The following is an 18,445-nucleotide window of genomic DNA, read 5'->3' as shown; positions in this document are numbered from 1 at the left end:
TGATATGAAGCAGACAGCACTGGATGGAGCAGCGAGGCTGAACTAGAGCTCGCGTTCAACCACGGGCGGAGGTATGCGAGAGCGCCCACGTCTGGAAGTGTAGGAAGCAGAAGCGCAGAAGCTGAATGGTCATCGTAAGAGCCGCTGCAACATCGTCCAGCCGGCGCTGTCGATCTCATGAACGAATCGGAGCGCCTTGAGGACGTCGAGCGCAGTCTGGCATGTTGAGGGGGTGGAACTGCGGACGTCCAGAACGGAGACCCCCCGGCGGAGGCACCGCTGTCACGTGATGCCGCGTCTGCCCTAAGATCTGCACGTTCCGGATGGAGACGCTGCAACGACCGGCTGTCTAGCACCAAGGCGGAGCAGAACTACTGCGCGCTATATGTAGATACAGGGAAAGGTGATTGCTGCAAAGATACATGTCAGATTTTTGGATAGCTAGCTACACTAAGGAAAAAGGAAAAAAAAAGGGAAAGAGAAGGAAAAGAAAGTCGATGCGCCTATTCCTGGTTCGCCATATCAAATTGCCATCCCAAACTATATCCGTCTTGTACCATTCTTAGACCAAATATTGCCATTGGTAATAGTTACTCTGGCGCCTTCGAATTGCTAGCAGATCGGTGTCCGCGTGGTGTCCGCCAGTGGTCTACTGCTTCTCCGTTGGCAAGGAGATGACGCCGTGGTCCTCCTCATCGTACTGAGGTGGAAGATCATCGGGAGACTCCGCCATAAGAGCCTCTTTCTCGGTGTCAGTTCCGTATTCCACAGTGCTGGTAGAGCGGTCTGTTCCGCAGCGGCGATAGCGGTGCCACAAGAACACGATGACTTGGCCAACCAGCATGCCGATAGCACTGGCAACCAGACCCGCCAGGACACCCAGAACAGCGGGAATAACGATGAAGCGGACAATGCGGGAGAAGGTCCGCTCCCAGCCGCTGTGGTGCATGTGGTGGTGAGGACGGTGTGGAAGACCACCGTGGCGCCAGAAGGGTGGCCGCTCCCCGTCGGGAAGATGTTTTGAAGGGTGACCCTGCATCAAACGAGGCTTACCATGGCAGCCCTTGGAGATGGGGAGTCTTGAAGCCACGCGCATCATCCTAGCCTTGGCACCCGCGATCAGAGCCCGGAGGCGGGCAAACAGGAGCCTTCTCAGGCACTTGGGCTCGCCACGGCATTGCTTCCACGAGAGACGATCTGGGCCGGTCTCCTCGACCTCGGTTCTGGCAATGTACAGCTGTCCCTCGCTGGTATTGATGACAGCCATAGCCACCGTCTCCAGAGGGACGGGGTGGCCCGCGAGATCAAGAACAGTGAAGCGGACGGAAAGCAGCTGCGCACCAGGGTCGTCCTTGGCAGCAACAATCGGCATGACCTCGAGGGCCGAGCCAAGGCTTATGGGGTCAGTCTCCAGGCCATCAGACTCTCGTCGCAGGACGGCCTGAACGCTCAGTGGATGGGCCGGTGGAGGCATTATCTGGCGGTCGTTCACCAGGAGGCGGCCATCTTCAGTAGAAAAGTTCAAAGCCTATGGGAAGTCAGCACATTGAAGGTTCAGGACTCACAGGCTCTCCGCCCTGGGGACGTCGGATATAGCGGGGTAAAGGGGGGGGGGGGTTAAGACAAACCAAAGAGGTGTCGAAACCATCAGTCCAGCTGATTTTTCCATTGGCACCAACTTCAGGGAAAGGGCACTCAATGCACGCAAGACGAACTTCCTGGCTATGAGCGTTGTGGGCATCGAAATGGCGGACAGTCTCAGGAGGCTGGACGGAGGTGTCCAGCTCTGGAACCACCAGGAAAGCTGAGGCGCCCAGCGACAGGGCGCCTGCGGCAAAAAGGGAGCGGATGATCATGGTGGAGAAAGGGTTAGAAGAGAACAACCATAGGAAGGAAAAACGAACGTAGAGAAATAGTGATGAATATAAAAGTGTCTGAGACGAACTGATGATAAGTCACTGATGGAGGATGGGATTGGGATGAGGCCAGGAAGGATAGGATGGGATGCTCGCGCGAGGCTGACGACCTGGTCTGACGAGGGTGACGCAACCCCTGCCCACCGCTTTCCTTACTTGGTATGGCGCGCCTGTCACTCTCGGCGCCTGAGGCAAAATCGGCCAGACGTCACGAGACAGCCCTACGAGTCTCGTCTCTACATCTCCACCTTGTCTGCGTTGTCATATCTGTGCTATTCTCTCGTCATCTATCTCTCAATTCCTAATCAATAAGATAGCTGGTTTAATTTAGGTTTTCCCAGAACTCCTTGCTGCTACTCACACAAGTTGCGTCCTTCAACACCCGAAGGCGGAGAACATGCCAATATAAATATCAGGACAGAGAACAAAGAATTAAGAGACAAAAGAACATATGACACTATCTGCTCCACCCATAGGCCATAGGTGGAAGGCGCGCCATATTTATTCATAGCAAAAAAAAAAAAAAAAAAAGAAGAGAAACAGTGCCACTGCATCTCTAGAAACAATTCAAGGTATCCAAGAATACTTCCCCCAAGACCTTATAGAGCAGTCTTACCCAAGCCCAACCAGGTCTATCTTCAACCACCTAGCAATCTCAAAGTCCAGCATCTGGAGCCATTGGAATCTCATAGGTGCACCATCTCGTATGTCCACGAGAGTCTGGCGTGACACGTCGTTGGCTTGCAGCCACATCCGACGCTCCCTCCCAGACATCCACAGGCAGACGAGGAGCATGATGACCAGACCAGTGGATAACCATTGCAACAGGCCATTTGAATGAGAGTTGCTGCGCACTTCCTTGACAACTACAACTTCGACACAGGGCTCCTCCACCTGGGTGTCGGCATCCCTAGTGCTGAAGCCCGCTGGCAGGGGAATTGTCTCAGTGTCTGCATTAACCATCGGGACGATGTCTGTGTGCGAAGAAGCTTCTGTCTGAGCTTTGGCGTCTCTGGTGCTGGAACCTGATGGCAGTACGATTGCCTGAGTGCCTGCATTGACCGTCGAAACCACATCTGTTTGAGCAGAGGCAGCCACTACCTCCACGACCTTTGTCTGGGTTCCGCTCTCGCTAGCATGCCACGACTGGGTCTGTGTAAATGCGTGCTTACCAGGCCGCCGACGTCTCCGCCGCGTCTGAGTCCCTCTCGACACTAGGTGATGCTCCTCCGTCTGCATCCCATAAGAGACCGCAGGGTACTCTTCTGTCTGGACCCCATTCGATACCATGAGATGCACCTCAGTCTGGGTTCCATTCGACGCCATCAAATACTCCTCTGTCTGGACTTCATTCGAGACTCTGGGATATTCCTGTGTCTGAGTCCCAGTCGAGGTCGTCGGATGTTCCTCCGTCCGAATACCATTGGAGATCATGAGACTCTCTGTCTGTGTTCCATTCGACGCCGCAGGATTCTCCACTGTCTGGGTTCCATTTGAGATTATCAAATGCTCCTCTGTCTGACACCATGCCTCTTGGTACCATTCGACCTCAGTCTGTGTTCCGGATTCTGCAGTCTTCACTGGTGGAGATGGCTCTTGAGCAAACCTCTCTGTCTCGGGCTCGTCCACTGGCAGAGCCTGGATTGCAGAGGTGACTTCTTTTTCGCCTTCACTCTCGGACACGTCGTCGCTCAATTTTTGCCTCTTGCGCTTCTTTTCCAGTTTCTGCGACGTTGGGGTCATGCTAACCGGCCCGTGGGAAGTGTCCACAAGATGCACATTTGACAGACGCTGCGATAGCTCTTCGGCACGCATGCTGTCTCGGATCATCTCGTACATTCTGTGCCTGGCCCTTATAATTTCATCCTCATACTCAAAGCTATCGCTAACTGCAGAGGAACGTCCACTGAAGTGGCTCGACGGCGAGAACTTGGGTGAAGTGTGGTAGCTTTTGTCCCAGCCTTTGGGCATGCTGGGTCGTTCTTCCGATGTAGAACGGTTGTTGGAGTGACCGAGATCTTTCATATCTTCATCTTTCCCATCTCCGGCTCCTGCCTCCAGCATAGTCTCCTCGTCTTGTCTCTCAGGGAGATCTTGGGCAGAGGAGATCTGCTGAATGGGAGGAATGTTAGCGGCCGGGGTCAAAAAGAGACTTCCTTGACCGTTTGCGTCGGCGTCATCCTCCATGTGCTCATCTCGGGTTTCTGGCTCTTCCGGCGGAGGAGTTTCAGAGCGAGGAAGGACCGAGAGCAGGGAAGCCGACTCATCGTTCATCCTCCGCCGTTTATTTAGCGAGTATTCGATTGATGAGCTCTCATACGCAATTGACATTTGCTTGGAGCCTGTCACGGAACCTACGATAGATTGCTCATCATTGTCACTTTCGCCAGATTCCTGCCCTTTATCTTCCTCCAGAGCCTTCTGTTCCACCTTCTGCTCAACTTCATCTAAGGACGACAGAAGGTCACTCTGCAGCGTTGAGAGGGAGTCATTCGTCGACGGAAACGCAGACTGGCCAGAGAAGCTCCCGCCGAACGGGATCCAAGAGAAAGGGCTCACTTGGACCCCCGGCCCATACACTTTTCCCAACGGGCCTGGTACGACTCGATCTGATGGGAAGCTCTGTTGGATCGCGAGAGTGTCCGGTGACATCTGGGAAGGGAGCGGACGAGGCCCAATGTCCATCTGGGGCTCTATACGTGTATATTCCGGCGTATAGTTTGGCGAGCTTGACGAGGAATACAGAGTCCCCTGAAGTTGCAGCCCATGCGTATCCTTGTCTGACCGTAGACCGGGCATATTCCATGGCTGGTACTTGGGTGACGCGAATTGCATCCCCCTAGTAGGGCCTCCTTGTGGCTGCGGCTGGCTCTTCGGGGCTTCCTGTGCCCGGCAAATGGCTCCTTGAAACTGCAGCCGGGGGCCCTCATCTTCGTCGGCGTCAGATTCGACACTCTCGTCGGAGTCATCTTCATCGGCAGTAAGTTCCTCGGCGGGCTCTTCATCTGCCAGTGTCGTGTCGATGTCTACCGGCGGCAAGCCGGACTCGTCGTAAGACGACTTGGAAGGCTCCTGAACAGGTGTCTCCTGTCGCTGTTCCTGAGTTTCGGTCCCTTTGGTCTTGCCCTCTCTGGTATAGAGGACCCGAGTCTTGGCTTTCTGCAACCCGGTCGACTTACGGGTTACCAGAACCCTGCTCTCCGCTTCGTCCGCCATCTCGATAGCCCTGGAAAGACGATTCTTGAGCCTCTGGTTCTCTTCCTCCAGGGACCCCGACCCAGCCTCGATTTCCCACTGCCGACGTTCCTCTCGGCACAGCATGATCTCCTCCTCGTAAGCCACGAGGTTGCTTTCGCTCAGGACTACCTGTGCCTGGAGATCCCCGATCTCTTCCTCCTGGTACTCCGCCACGTTCTCCAGGATCCTCGCGCGCTTGGCGGAGCAGCCGATCAACTCGGACAGCGAGGCGTTTTCTTCCGCCAGCCGCTTATTCGAACTCTCTGCGGACTTTATAAATCCCTCTTTGACAAGGTCCTGGCGGGCCATCTCCTTCTTGAGAATGTCGCTCTTACTCAGTTCCTGTTCCTGCAGCTCCACCTGCTGGCGGTATATCGCAATCTGGTCATTTAGGTCAACGACCTTAAGCTGCAGGGTCTCGGTTTCTCTATTCAGAGTGATGAGCTGCAGGTCTCTCTTTTCGATGAGCTCTTGCTGGTCCGTCACGGTCATGCAGAGCCAGTCGAATTTCTCTTCTATGGTCATTATCCCATCTTTCAGGACCTTGTTCATCATGTCGGCTACATCCTTGTCGTTCGAGGCAGCCCCGAGGGACTTGCCCCTTTTCGCAGGAAACATGTGGAGTAGGTGTTATCGGAGGAGAAAGTGTAAGATCGAGTCACAACAGAGAGCAAGTTTCCTTCAATGATCCGCTGTATCAAGGTGTAAAAAGGGGAGAAAGTATCAAAACAAGAGAATAAAGGAGCAGGAGCAGCTAACTGTTCCAACGACTGCAGTGATTCTCTGAATAAAGACATGAAAAGAATAGCCGTGAGACAGGACAACGGTCCACTTATTGATCCAGAAACATTCGCAAAATGGGAGTTTGGTATTGGAGAGAAGAAGTGGAAGGACAGGATAGAGATGTGGAGCAAAAGCAGATGTTCTCCGACAATCTTCCAAACAGGACCAAGTGCTCTGCGGCACTTTACGGGCTCCAGGGGTCACAATAGAGATCCTGTCGAAAGGAGAGAAGAAGAGGGAGCGTGAAGATACGACAGAGGGTTAACGGGCAGCTATCCTTCGCCAACCCCCGGTATGAGAATGGACTTTTGCCGACAGGAGAGAAGAGCGGCTACAGGACTGAGGACCGAGCAACTGTCCTTGAATACCTATCTGGGTCCAAGTACCAAAGTATGAGGCTCGGTAAAGAGGGAGGAGACTATCCAAATATATCTGTCAGCACAGGATATCAATATCGCCCAGAACACACCTCGTCTGTCTCTATTTCGAAGATAACTGCCGACAACAAGGATTTAGATGGCGTGGAGAGACTCACACGGTTATCCCGACATTGCTGTGTTCCTAGGTGCAGACAGAAAACTGTATCAAAACACTCCGTGGGGGAAGTGGTATCGATGGTCACGATAGCAAGAGCTCTATAGCCTCAGGCAGATGGAGAAGGTCTCTCTTGAGGCAAGAGCGAAGATGATGGATATGGTACAGTTAGAAAAGAGGAGGTGAGTAGGGTAGGTAGGTGTGAGGAACCTGGAAAGAGAAAAGGACAAAGAGAAGACTTTGGGATCCTTAAGAGGATGGAGGAAGTCATCGCCAGCCAGAGGGGCACATTCCGTGAATATTTACCCGCTATTGACGGTGAGTCCCAACCAAATTGTCATTCACTCCAATGAATGGCCCCCTCCGTGGGTGATTCACAACCCTTCTCCGTGAATTCGAGACAGATATTTCCTAAATCGGAAATCCACCGCAGTATCCACAAGCGAGTTTCCCCGGGAAGTCTGGGCACTCTGTAGTTACCAAACTAGATTATTCTCCGTCACGGAGTTATGTTCCAGGCCGATTCTCCTGGCGTCTGTATATGCTGACTGTCACTGATATTATGGCATTGATATGGATCTGGAGACGTATCACGCTGAACATTGATAGATCTGTCAAGGTAAGTAGGGAGGAGCTAACCTCTCACCCACCTGCCCAGGGTATGTACTGTACATGTACATTAAGTAGGTAGATATATCCATACTGTAATTCCTTTTAGTATTCTTTATCGTACAGTAATAGGAAAAGCCTATTGTTATTATAATCCATACCATCCATTCCCTTTGTCTTGGTTCCTGTTTCTTTGAATGAATAAATAAGTAGGTGAATGGAGATAGATGATGAATAAATAGACAATAGCACTTTAAGTAGTCCCTGACAATCAACCTACTCTGACATGTGAAAGAAGGAAAAATGTATAAGAAAAAAAAGTAATAAACAATAAGTGGTTAATATATATAGTTATATAGATAACTAGTTCAAAATCAGACCTAGAAAGGCAAGCTATATTACTTGTTTCCTGTTTCTCAAGATAAACTCCCACAAGTTTGGCCAAGAGCTTTAGGCCTCCCGTGACAGATAGATAGAGTGCTGCTTACTGCTACTGTCCAACTTCACATTCTTTGATTTTTTCCCCCTCCAGCAGCTCCTAGATCAACCCAACTCACATACTCTCTATACATACTCAGAACTAGGATGTATACGAGGACAGATTACGTGGAACGCCTAAAGATTAGGTATATATGTCGACCTACCTACCTAGACTTGAAAAGAGGCAACCAGTGCCTGTCCAACCTCCACCTTTCCTTCTCTCTTTTCTTTCTAAACAGATCTAATCTAGAGTTTAGAGTTTTGATTCAGACTTCCTCTTCTTCCCCTTCACATCCTCAACCGCCTCTTCTGAGAGGAGACAGTCCGGATAGCTTAGACCGACACCGACCGCGGTGTTGGATGTGCGCCAGGATGCGCCGTCCACTGTTGGAGTTTAAGAAAAAAAGAGGGATATGGTTAGTTTATGCGCATGGAGATAGAGATTATCCCTCAAAGCTAGGATTGAGGCTCAGGGTGGGGTGTACTCACCAACCAGTATCTGTCCGCTCACGTAGCTTCCAGTGTCCGAGAAGAGATAGACCGTCGCGTCCGCGATGTCCCTGACTGAGCCGAATCTGCCCAGCGGCTGCAGTTTGGTCACGGTCTGCCGGCCTGAGGCGGGGAAGATGCGCTCGACGCCCTGTAAAGATGTGAAAATCAGCTTTTTCTACATCCGATAAAGACAGTCAGGAGAATATCATCCCATACCTCCGTGTTAGCGATCGGCCCCGGAGCGATGATATTCGAGGTCACTCCCAGAGGACCGAACTCGATCGCGACATTGTTCGACAGTGCATCCACACCGGCCTTGGCGACCGAGACGTGCGTCTGGAAGGGAATACCGGTGTAATGGATGGCTGCGCTGATGAAGATGATGCGTCCTCCTGTGCCTCCGGAAGCGGGTTTGACTACAAGAAGAAACTCGCAACTCAAAGCTTAGAATGTGTACTCCCAAAAAAAAAGACATATGTCTGCTTACGGGTTTCCGGGTCCACCTTGTGCTTCGCGGCGGACTTGAGAAGGTGTGGCATGGTAGCTTTGAGCGTGTTGTATGAGCCTAAGATGTCGATGTCTATGACGGACTTGAAGGCGTTGACGGAGAGCTGGTTGATGGATGCGAGGAAGTTCCCTGCTGCGCCGGCACTGTATGAACGTTAGCGTTGATGGATGGTGCATCATACCATTTCCATATCGCTCCATCATCGTCATCATCACTTCTTTGACCGAAGTAGGCAGTGCTGAGTCTGAGATAGGGAGGATGCATACATCACAAAGTCAATCCCCCCAAGCTCCTCGACACAGCGGTCCACCGCTCTCTTCAAGCTATCGAAACTCCGCACATCCACAGCTCCAATGCCGATTACTTTGGCCCCAGGCCTAGCGGTAGCAATGTCTTTGGCCATCTTTTCTGTCTTCTCGACATTTCTGCCTATGATGCACGCATCTGCGCCCAGGTGGACCATCGCGCGGACCTGGGCGCTGCAGATGGTTCCTGCGCCGCCGGTACAGAAGACGACCTTATTTTCTGGTAGATATGGGGTTAGACTGCAAAGTTCATAAAAGTGTTTTCACAGACTTACTGAAGAGACCGTCTTTCCAGACATCGCTCACGTAGTCTGACTTTGGGAGGGGCATTGTGGGTGCTGGAGCTGATGATTGTGATGGCATGGAATGAAGAGGGATGGTGGAGTACTGGTACAGGTACCGTACAGACCGGGCAGACCCTTCAAGGAGCAGACAACGTTGAAAGAGGGGTATATCATAGACAAAGAACGCAGAGAAGGAGTAGATCTAGAGGAGAAGAGAGACCGGTTCTACGTGTGTAACCACTGCAGGAGATGAGGTGAGCCAAGCATGTGATACGCAGCAAAGAAACACCGGTAAGCTTCCTCTCCACACGACACGAGCCTCGGGATCGTCACGCCGTAAAGTGTCATGCATGACATGAAGTAGCATCCCTACAGTTGTAGACAAGATACATAGTCAAAGATGAGAGACGCTTCATAAACCTCGGCACGAGTGGCCAAGTGGCTAAGGCGCCTCACTTGTATTACACAGTACATGAGGAGATCGGGGTCGATTCCTCTTGTAAATTTGATTTCTTTTTTCCTTTTTCTCCTTTCTCTCGCATTTAAAGGAGACAGACCTGACATGACTACTATCTCGCGCTCTTGGCGCTTTCACGCGCCGATGGAAGAGGGACAGGTGCTGCGCATAAAATGCATATCGAGAACGGAGCATCGACGGGTGCTTGCGGTGGAGAACAACCTCATCACACGTTCTTGAGGCCCTTTCATCTCTAAAAATACTCTCTACCTGTCCCTTTTTTTCCCCTCGAAATATTCCTCTACATGAGCGTGTCTCCAGCGCCGACGACCGGCGGCCTCGCGCGGGTGCGATCGGCAGCATCTCATTGGTCGGGCAGCAGCGCAAACTATCAGGCACATGGGCGACGTCAGTCTCTCATCCGTCATCTTCATCTTCGACAGCTCCCGCCGTCTTCTTCCTGCTCCATCTGATCACGGCACTTGGGCATTGTGATCCTAGACTTACTCCGGCCAGACCCGTAAACGACCTTTCCCTTCTTTTCAAGCGTGCAGTAGACTGGCTCCCAGCCGCTTGAGCGTGGCATAGGCCACCCTCGGTTTATTTTTCCTGTCTGCTGCGAGCGTCAAAAAGACAACCCATTCAACATGCCGTGCCCCATCACAGTCACCAAGTTTGTCGGGACAGTGTCCCTGGGCCTGATGACGGTATGCAGTTCAATTCCTGTTTAACCTCTCTGGGAGATTTACGAATCCATTGCCTCCGGAAATGTTTCTCCGCATCCTTATCTCGCGACCCCTCACCAGCCCCTCCTCCCCGAATCTTCATCCACCACAGCTGTAAGGCATCCCCAGTCTAGGACAATCTAACAAACAAACAGGGCCTTTCATACTCCGTGGTTAACGTCACCATTCCGTCCCTGCAACTCCTCCCCACCGCCGCTCATGCCTCCCGCTCCCTCAAAGAAGTGAAGCGCCGCGCCCGCAAGCACGCGCTTCAGCTGTCCAACCTCACCAATACCTGCATCCTGTTCGCCTGGTTCGTCTCTCCCAAGCGCAGAAAGCACCCCTACCTGATATGGATGGTTATCACCTCGACCATTGGCTCGTTCGGCATGGACTTTTGGTTCAACAGGGAGAAGGGCGTGATTGGCTGGGGCCAGATGATTTTCCAGGACCTCTGTGTGTGCCCGGGGAAGAAGGGAAAGACCCCGACGACTACGACCGCAACCACTGAGGATCTGGTTGTCGTTGAGTCCGAGGACGGTGAGGTCGTCAACGGCGAGACCGTCGAGCGGGATATGGAGCGCGAGCGTCGGCTGCAGCGCGCGAGAGCCTGGTTCTCGGGCGTCGCGCTGGCCATGGGTATCGTTGGACTGTGGGGTGACGGAGCATAAGTTTGCTTGCTGAACGCCCGACCTTGTCTGCCAGTGAGAAAAGCAGATGGAGACTTTGGGCCTCCGACTCTCGATTGGATCCTGATGGAAATGGTAGACGTTTACTGGAAATAACACTGCGAGTTGTTTCTTGACCGAATCCACAGAGGGTGGCATTCTCTCTTCGCTCGAGGCAACAGTCGCAAGCCACTCTGCTCATCCCACCGTCTTACCTACCTTTCTCCGCTCCGCCTTTGTTTTCTTCGTGTCTATTTTATCAATCTCTTGCAGTGAAAGACCGCACCCTTTTGTTGGATGATCAGAACGGCCTAGTCAGTCTCTGGAGCGTCTACTGGGCGTCCGGTTAGGTGTTGAGCTATGAGAAGCATGTGATAATGTGTGGATTTTGCTTTCCAGTAATGAGGATTTTGGACTAGGGACGAATTATATTGCATGAATTTGCTTCTTATACTCCTATATTATGAGTTATCCCCTTCTTGTCCTCTCTGTTGACTGTATAAAGCAGATTTCGAGCTGCTAGGAAGGTACTACAAGCAGAGGACCTGCATGTGATGCTAGTGGGATGTTGGGATTCATTGGCACCTGCCACAAGGGCCATCCTGGTCACTACCTGCAGAAGCTGATGCTCCAGTGCCATGCCAACTGATATGCATAAATACCTCGCCTAGCGCCTCTGGATCTCTGTCACCCACGGCATCCTTTCCACACTCTATGAACCATGACTCTTTCGCTACTCATCATGATGATGGCATTGTCCTGACCGGATAACTAACGTGATGCGGTTGGCTTGTTAGTTGACTACCTCCCCAGACTACTACAAGCTAATGTTTTTGCACCAATCTTACTTACTTATGCCGATGAGCTGCTCACAGACCCCTGAGATAGACACCTGTATTATAGCCACGCATGGCATCCAACGTGCAGCACTCTGGGAGAAGACAGGGTCTCATCACACAGAATGCCAGGTTATTGCAAAGTTAAGCCGCTGCGTCATTCTCACAAAACAGTAGAACAGCATTACAAGGCTGCTTTGGTAGCACCGGACTCGATCTCCCTTTTAGCTTCTTCCCTGAGGATCCGCTTGAGAATCTTCCCACTCGCGGCCTTTGGGAGTGCATCTACAAACTTGACTCCTCCCGCCAGCGCCCTGTACTTGGCTAGCTTGCCGGCTAAGAACTCCTTCACAGCGTCCTCCGTCAATTGCTGGCCTTCCTTGCCCGGCCGTCGCACCACGTACGCACGCGGCAGCTCGCTCGCTCTCGTCGCGCGAAAACCGGACTCCGATCACCGCTGCGTCTACGATTTGCGGATGCGAAAGCAGCACCGCCTCGAGCTCCGGTGGAGCAACCTGAAAGCCGCGGACTTTGATCATCTCTTTTTTCCGGTCGACGATGTACAACTTGGAGAACCCTCCTCAAAGTACGCAATGTCGCCTGTCTTGAGCCACCCGTCCGCATCGAACGATTCCGCGTTGGCGGCTTCACTCTCGAAATATCCCGAGATCACCGTGGGTCCGCGAACGCAGAGCTCACCACGAACGCCGTAGGCGGAGATGTTCTTACCGTCGTCTCAATTAATCTGAGATTTTGTCAGTTTCTCCGTCATCAGCTCAATGTGGTCTGCAGGGGAGGCGCGTTTGCGAGCTGCATAGGTTGGAACTAACTCTACCTCCAAATTTGGAATCAGTCTTCCCACGGAGCCCGTGTCATCGTGCTCAGGGTACAGGAACATGGACCCGACACACGCTGTTTCCGTCATCCCCCAACCCTGGGTGAACGGGGCTCCCTCGGCCATCAGAGCGCGAAACCTCGCCTGCGTGTCCTTATCGAGCGGAGCAGCACCACAGCCCGCCCACTTTAACCCCTTCAAGAAGTTCCTCTTCTGGGTGAACGGCGACATGATGATAGCGATGGTCATCGGAGGCGCCATAATGATGTCCGTGCTGTTGAACTTCTCAATGTTTATGAGGTGCTGTTTGTTCAATATCAAATCGGCGCATAATGTATGTCAATATGGGAAAGCTTGAGCGCGCTTGCAAGGGTTGACGGAACGGCTGCTGCATTGGAAGATTGGCGTTGCGAGGAGACGGGAGACCTACGTCCCGAAAAAACACGTCAATACAACGGCTCAAGTAACCTCACGTCTGCATAACAGAAAGGATGGGAGAAATTGATCGAGGAAATATATTCTTGCGTGCCTGATATGGTATCGGGTTGGCTTCCCAACAAGGCTCATGCTGCGCCACCAGATTATAATGACTGATAACCGTAGCCTTGGGCAAGCCGGTAGTACCACTGCTGAAGAGTCTTGCAGCAGTGGTCTCCTTGGAGGTTTTGAGGTCGTCGAAGCGCATCCATTCCTCCTCTCCGTGCGTCAAAAGTTGCCCCCATGACCGCATCCCAGGTGGTACCTCCTGTCCCAGCACGTCAAAGGTCCAAATATTGCTCTGGGGGATATTGTTTCCCTTGGCTGCCACCAGGAGAGGCTTGAGGATCTCCGGCTCCGAGATCAGAAAATTTGCTTTAGCCGTCTTGACAGGTGCGAGAGCTTGAACTGCGTGTATGACGGGTTGGTACCGGTGAAGGCGCCGCCAGCGCCGATTATTCCCAGGGTGAGCATGGTGTAGAAGATCTGTTAAGTATACGCTGGCTTTAATACTGACTAAACAATGGCTATGAACCTTAAGCGTGATAAACCGAGCGACTTACATCATTGAACGAGTGTATACAGACACAGTCACCCTTCCGCAAGCCCGCAGCGTGGAAACCGGCCACGAGCTTGCGGACGATGCTCCGCATGATATAGAATTCGAGGGATTCTTTGTGTCGATGAAGATCTAGCATTGATCGCATCAAAAAACACCAACGCGCTCGTTCAGCATGTACTGACTACGTATAGCGGATAACATAGTTGACATAGTTCTAGGTACTTAGTCACCCACTCACCGGCTGGTCCTATCATACTTCGGCTCGTCAAAGATGTACGAGAGGATATCTTTCGTCGGGACGGGTAGTCTTTGTTCAGGCTCGAAGATCATTGTCGTCGTCGTTCCCTTTCTTTTCTGGCTTATCTTGCTCTAATATAACCTCGGGACAAGCAGATCAGAACAAAGAAGTAGTACCCCAGCTGTCCAGCAGGCAAACAAAGAAGCAGACAGGCAAGTCTAAAGAGCGGTCAGCCAGGGAGGGTATCTTATAGTGATATGGGGCGCTTCTCTACCAGCCTTCAAATCGACTCAATGTAGGAGAGGAAGCGAGGCGAGAAAAAGGTAAGATGCATCTCCACCCCCTTTCCTCCCTTTCCTCCCTCCCTACCCAGATACCCAAACATGATTCTCCACACCAACAAGGATGCACTAGGTAGTTAGTGGACAGCAATGCCTAGCTACAGTATGTACTATACTTCTACCAATGCGCCCTAGAGGAGAGCTTGCCCGAGATGTTTCTAATTACGATTGGTCAGCCTGATTCGTATATTGGGCGCCTTAAAATCCTTACAGGAATAAACGGAGGGTCATCTGCGCAACCTACCTACTCATTCACCGTACTGTGTGCGGTGTAATGTGATGTGAGAAGATATCTTGGTGTAGGATTGGTGGACGGTTCCTTTGGACATGTACCGAATTGGCGGTGCCCAGTCTAACATTTCGTCAAATGCATGACAACGCCCCCTATAGGGAAAATAGGAACCGGGATGGATTGGTCATGTGGCGTTCAGAACAATAATAATGAAAATAATAAGGTATCGGATCATGTTCTACTCGGCCTGTTTCTGGATTGCACTGTACAATACAGTACGGAGTACATACTAGGTGAACCCATCAGCAGCATAAGTGCAAGAGGCAAATTAGCATTTTAATCGTTAATCGATTATTAGTGTCATAAATGCATCATACACGATTCCCAAAAGATCATTCTTCTATCTATCTATCTAGGGTATCAGAATCACCCGTAGCCCGCGTTGTATATCATTCATACCATTATTATCATTGATACGCCCTGCCAGTTGTATATCATATCATATCAGATCAGATCAGATCCATTTTCCCGTTTCACGCCGGTGAACGAATGCAGACAAATGAGAAAGAACCCGTCGCCAACTGATGTCTTCAACATAATAACCTTCAACCTCAAAACTATGCAGCGATGAATAAATGAGCATGAGGCAATGCCAAAGAGAAAACCTCAGGTGCAAGAAAGGCACCTCCCCCAGAAGTAAAAGTTTTAGGCCCTCCACCCCTGCACAAAATCATGCAACCGATCAATCACGACCCCAAAGATGGCATTCACACTATCATTGATCAGCTGCTCGAAATGCCGTATGGCCTCTTCCTCGCTCATCTCGAGATGGAACCTTTCCTTGACCTTCAACACGGCCTTGTCCGGCTCGACCCGTATATCGGGGATATTCGCATCGACCATGAGACTGAACAAGTTCAGGATGAGGTTCGCGGATTTCCGCAGTGTCGTATATGCCGTGAAGCAGTGCTGCTTGAACTGGAGGTAGTGCGGGGAATTGGCGCCGCCCATGCCCTCAACCATCTCCTTGCAGAGTTTCATCATGGGGGCGAAGGGTTTGGGATCGCGGCCGAGGATGAAGCCGAAGTCGGCGTGGAAGAAGTGGCCGTCGGGGGCGAGGAGGAGGTTGTCGAGGTGCCTGTCTCCGACGCCTAATAGGTACGTGATCACGCAGTATCCCGCGCAGGATTTGATGTAGGTGTCCATGGCCTCCTTGCGGACGCCTAGGGGTTCGGTGTCGTCTGGGTTGTTGTCCCGGAGGTAGGCGAGGATGGAGCCTTTGTATTTGGCCGAGGCGGCGGAGAGGGAGGTAGATGGGATGAATTGGGCCGCACCGGCGTTGGATGATGTCGCGAGGATGCGGTAGGGGGTGAGTTTAAGATCGAGGTTCTCCTTTTGGAGAAGGCGGTCCATCAGGGTGATGATTTGGATGACGAGCTGATCTTGGCGCAGGTCGTCGCCGACTTTGAAGAGGACGGGGTATTTGCGGCCGTCGGAGGTTTTGAAGTTGATGTGTAAGGGGGAGAGGGAGGATTTGAAGACGTTGGCTTCTTCGGGGAAGCAGCCTGTGATCAGGACTTCGGGATCCAGGGGGAGTGGTAGGGGTGGGTCGATGTGGATGAGTTCGTTCTTGGGGTCTTTGAGGTATTTCTTGAGTTTTTCAATCTTAAGAGGTCGGTTTTCGCGGGAGAAACGGATGTCTCTGGCGATTCTGGAAAGGATCGTGACTAGTTCACCTTGCCGTAACAGGGTCTTTCTATGGTCCGGGTGGACGTTCTCCAGCTCTGCCATGAAGTAGTATTCAACGCGGGCAAAAAGCCTACGCTGTGCGGACACGGTTCCGAGGCCAGCATCGTCACATTCAACCATCAAGTACCAATGCAGATAGTTACCCAGTTTGAAGTTGTGAGCGGCGCGTGTAATGAGAAAGTTGGCCAAAGAAGAGTCGTGAGCAGCATCCTCTGTGTTCTCCTCCTCTGCGTTCTTCTCGAATTTCAAAGCTTGAACCAGCTGGAGGAGGTATAGAAGCAGTTCTTCATCGTCTGCCTTCCTAAGGCGGTCGACAGCGTAGGCACGGACGGCGGCATTGTCGAAAGTGGGACCGAGGAGCTCCAAGGCATCGTCGACATCGATCTCTGTCCATTTCGGGAGGATGTCGACCGCCTGTCGAGCCTCCCCAATATCACGCCAGTTGACGGACTTGACGAACTTGGTCAAAGCCCTCTTGTCGCGGGTCAGATAGTATCTAAATCTCCAGATGAGATCCTTCTCCTCCGCGCTGAGCTCCTGAGTAGGTTCATAAGACATGATGACGTTAAGTTCATCGCGGATCTTGGGGTTAGGTTTCAGATCGCGATCCATAATACCAGTGCGATGGCTGCGAACCAGTCTCCTGTGCTTGTCCTCACAAGGATTACCGGTTTGCCCAACCTCGGGGTCGTATATTCTGATGATCCTATTTTCACCACCCTCGCCCGCGCCTTCAATCCCGGGCCCAAAGCGGACTTCCGGGGGAGGCTTGAGAGTAGAGTTTGGGTTGGATGGCGCATGCTGAGGATGTGATGAGACGGGAGGCGGCGGATACTCGTGGTCAGCCCAGACGATAGGATGGTCAAATCGCGGGAACTCTACGTAGAGAATGAAATTCTCGTCGTCCCATTCCTCATCCTCCAGATCTTCACCGTCTACTCCGTCGGTCTTTGCAGCCTTCTGCTTTATAGCCTTAAGTCGGATGGCCCTTTTCCTGGCCGCCTCCTCAGCACTTAGCTTGATCTTCTCCAGCTGACGAAAGACCATCTGGTCCATCCAGTCAATTCGGGGAATCTCGCCCATCTCATGCTTCTTGATCAAGGTCTCCACACGCTCCAGCTCCAGCTCCTCAGGAGAGGGCCCCAGGGCATCAGGAACGTTGCCCTTGCGCCGCTTCGGAGGGGGAGTAGACGGGGTGGTCGTTGACGAGAAACCGTCCGCAGCCTTATGCCTGTAGACCTTGCACTTTTGCCTGCCCATCTTTAACTTCCCGTCTGCATCAAACAGGGAGATCGTTGTTCCCCCGAATGGAATTTTATGGCCGTATGCTCCGTCCCCGCCAAAGGGAGACAGGTCCCAGATAGTAATAGCCAGCTGAGATCTGAGAGGAGCATCCTTGATTGACATGGGCATCTGCAGCCATTCGTTCCACGTGCGAGTCGCCTTGAACGCTTTGTATGAGGTCTGCATGGGCACCCCCAGCGGCTTCGAATCGGACCATAGCTGCACCGTTACATAGAGGTCCGAAACGGGGTTCTGGCTCGAGGCAATGTGTCGCAATTCCGGATGCTTCAGGAGAACGGAGAACGGGATCTGCTTCTGCTTGCCTTCTAGAGATCCACTGTTGACGGTTAGCCTTCTCTGGAATTTACAGCAACAGCTAATTGCATTTTCCAAACATTCGACAAGCTCACGTACATCTTGACATGGACAGGGAAGTCCACCTGCGTGGAGACGGCGAAGGTGAACGCCTCCATACTCTGCACCCACGTTGCTGGTTAGACTGTCCCGACGATCTTCATCTGCATGCCTGCCTTGAACCCCAAGCCAGCAACACAGGCGTTAGCGTTGCTGTCTTATCTGGAGAGCTCGGGCAGTATCTGGGGAGCGGTTGATGCCGCTGATTGGCGATCACCTGCTGTCTTCGGCGGTCCATGACGTGGGGAAGCCGGAGATCACGTGGACGGCCCTCGGCGCGTCACGCGAGACGCGCCGCAAGACGTTCTGGAACGGCTTCATCTGGTGCCGGATGTAACGAAGCTGGAGAGGGAGAGATAATCCAGGCGGCTTTGCTCCCCTCTTTGACTATATAGCGCTTCCTCAGGGACCTTCTCACGGGCCACCCGTGTTTCTTTGTCTCCCCTGATACGCAGTAGATCCAATCACACTACAGCTTT

At 52.2% G+C, this 18,445-nt stretch overlaps 7 protein-coding genes and 1 non-coding gene across 8 annotated transcripts; 3 read left to right on the top strand and 5 right to left on the bottom strand.

The window, feature by feature from the left end:
• Positions 1–649: 649 nt before the first annotated feature.
• Positions 650–1,856, bottom strand: VTN00DRAFT_6120 (uncharacterized protein; the record flags this gene model as incomplete). The annotated part of the gene is made up of 2 exons (XM_069432722.1): positions 650–1,528; positions 1,629–1,856. 2 exons carry the CDS (start codon positions 1,854–1,856, stop codon positions 650–652), a joined length of 1,107 nt encoding a protein of 368 aa, XP_069288552.1.
• Positions 1,857–2,528: 672 nt separating this feature from the next.
• Positions 2,529–5,771, bottom strand: VTN00DRAFT_6119 (uncharacterized protein; the record flags this gene model as incomplete). The annotated part of the gene is made up of 1 exon (XM_069432720.1): positions 2,529–5,771. One exon carries the CDS (start codon positions 5,769–5,771, stop codon positions 2,529–2,531), a length of 3,243 nt encoding a protein of 1,080 aa, XP_069288551.1.
• Positions 5,772–7,812: 2,041 nt separating this feature from the next.
• VTN00DRAFT_6118 (uncharacterized protein) lies at positions 7,813–9,194 on the bottom strand (the record flags this gene model as incomplete). The annotated part of the gene is made up of 6 exons (XM_069432719.1): positions 7,813–7,943; positions 8,049–8,199; positions 8,268–8,467; positions 8,539–8,702; positions 8,826–9,084; positions 9,140–9,194. 6 exons carry the CDS (start codon positions 9,192–9,194, stop codon positions 7,813–7,815), a joined length of 960 nt encoding a protein of 319 aa, XP_069288550.1.
• A 378-nt stretch (positions 9,195–9,572) lies between these two features.
• Positions 9,573–9,650, top strand: VTN00DRAFT_t102. Its single transcript has one exon. It is a non-coding gene; the product is annotated as a tRNA-Thr (tRNA).
• Positions 9,651–10,252: 602 nt separating this feature from the next.
• On the top strand, positions 10,253–11,001 carry VTN00DRAFT_6117 (uncharacterized protein; the record flags this gene model as incomplete). Its single annotated transcript, XM_069432718.1, has 2 exons — positions 10,253–10,312; positions 10,486–11,001. 2 exons carry the CDS (start codon positions 10,253–10,255, stop codon positions 10,999–11,001), a joined length of 576 nt encoding a protein of 191 aa, XP_069288549.1.
• A 958-nt stretch (positions 11,002–11,959) lies between these two features.
• Positions 11,960–12,547, top strand: VTN00DRAFT_6116 (uncharacterized protein; the record flags this gene model as incomplete). The annotated part of the gene is made up of 1 exon (XM_069432717.1): positions 11,960–12,547. The coding sequence occupies one exon, from the start codon at positions 11,960–11,962 to the stop codon at positions 12,545–12,547; it is 588 nt and encodes a 195-aa protein (XP_069288548.1).
• A 23-nt stretch (positions 12,548–12,570) lies between these two features.
• Positions 12,571–14,038, bottom strand: VTN00DRAFT_6115 (uncharacterized protein; the record flags this gene model as incomplete). The annotated part of the gene is made up of 3 exons (XM_069432716.1): positions 12,571–12,972; positions 13,199–13,658; positions 13,947–14,038. The coding sequence occupies 3 exons, from the start codon at positions 14,036–14,038 to the stop codon at positions 12,571–12,573; spliced, it is 954 nt and encodes a 317-aa protein (XP_069288547.1).
• Positions 14,039–15,224: 1,186 nt separating this feature from the next.
• On the bottom strand, positions 15,225–18,025 carry VTN00DRAFT_6114 (uncharacterized protein; the record flags this gene model as incomplete). Its single annotated transcript, XM_069432715.1, has 2 exons — positions 15,225–17,889; positions 17,967–18,025. The coding sequence occupies 2 exons, from the start codon at positions 18,023–18,025 to the stop codon at positions 15,225–15,227; spliced, it is 2,724 nt and encodes a 907-aa protein (XP_069288546.1).
• Positions 18,026–18,445: the final 420 nt, after the last annotated feature.

Source organism: Thermoascus crustaceus, assembly GCF_041956765.1.
Source record: "Thermoascus crustaceus strain CBS 181.67 unplaced genomic scaffold VTN00scaffold_3, whole genome shotgun sequence".
Lineage (NCBI taxonomy): Eukaryota > Fungi > Ascomycota > Eurotiomycetes > Eurotiales > Thermoascaceae > Thermoascus > Thermoascus crustaceus.
This window is presented reverse-complemented; position numbering and strand designations above follow the sequence as displayed.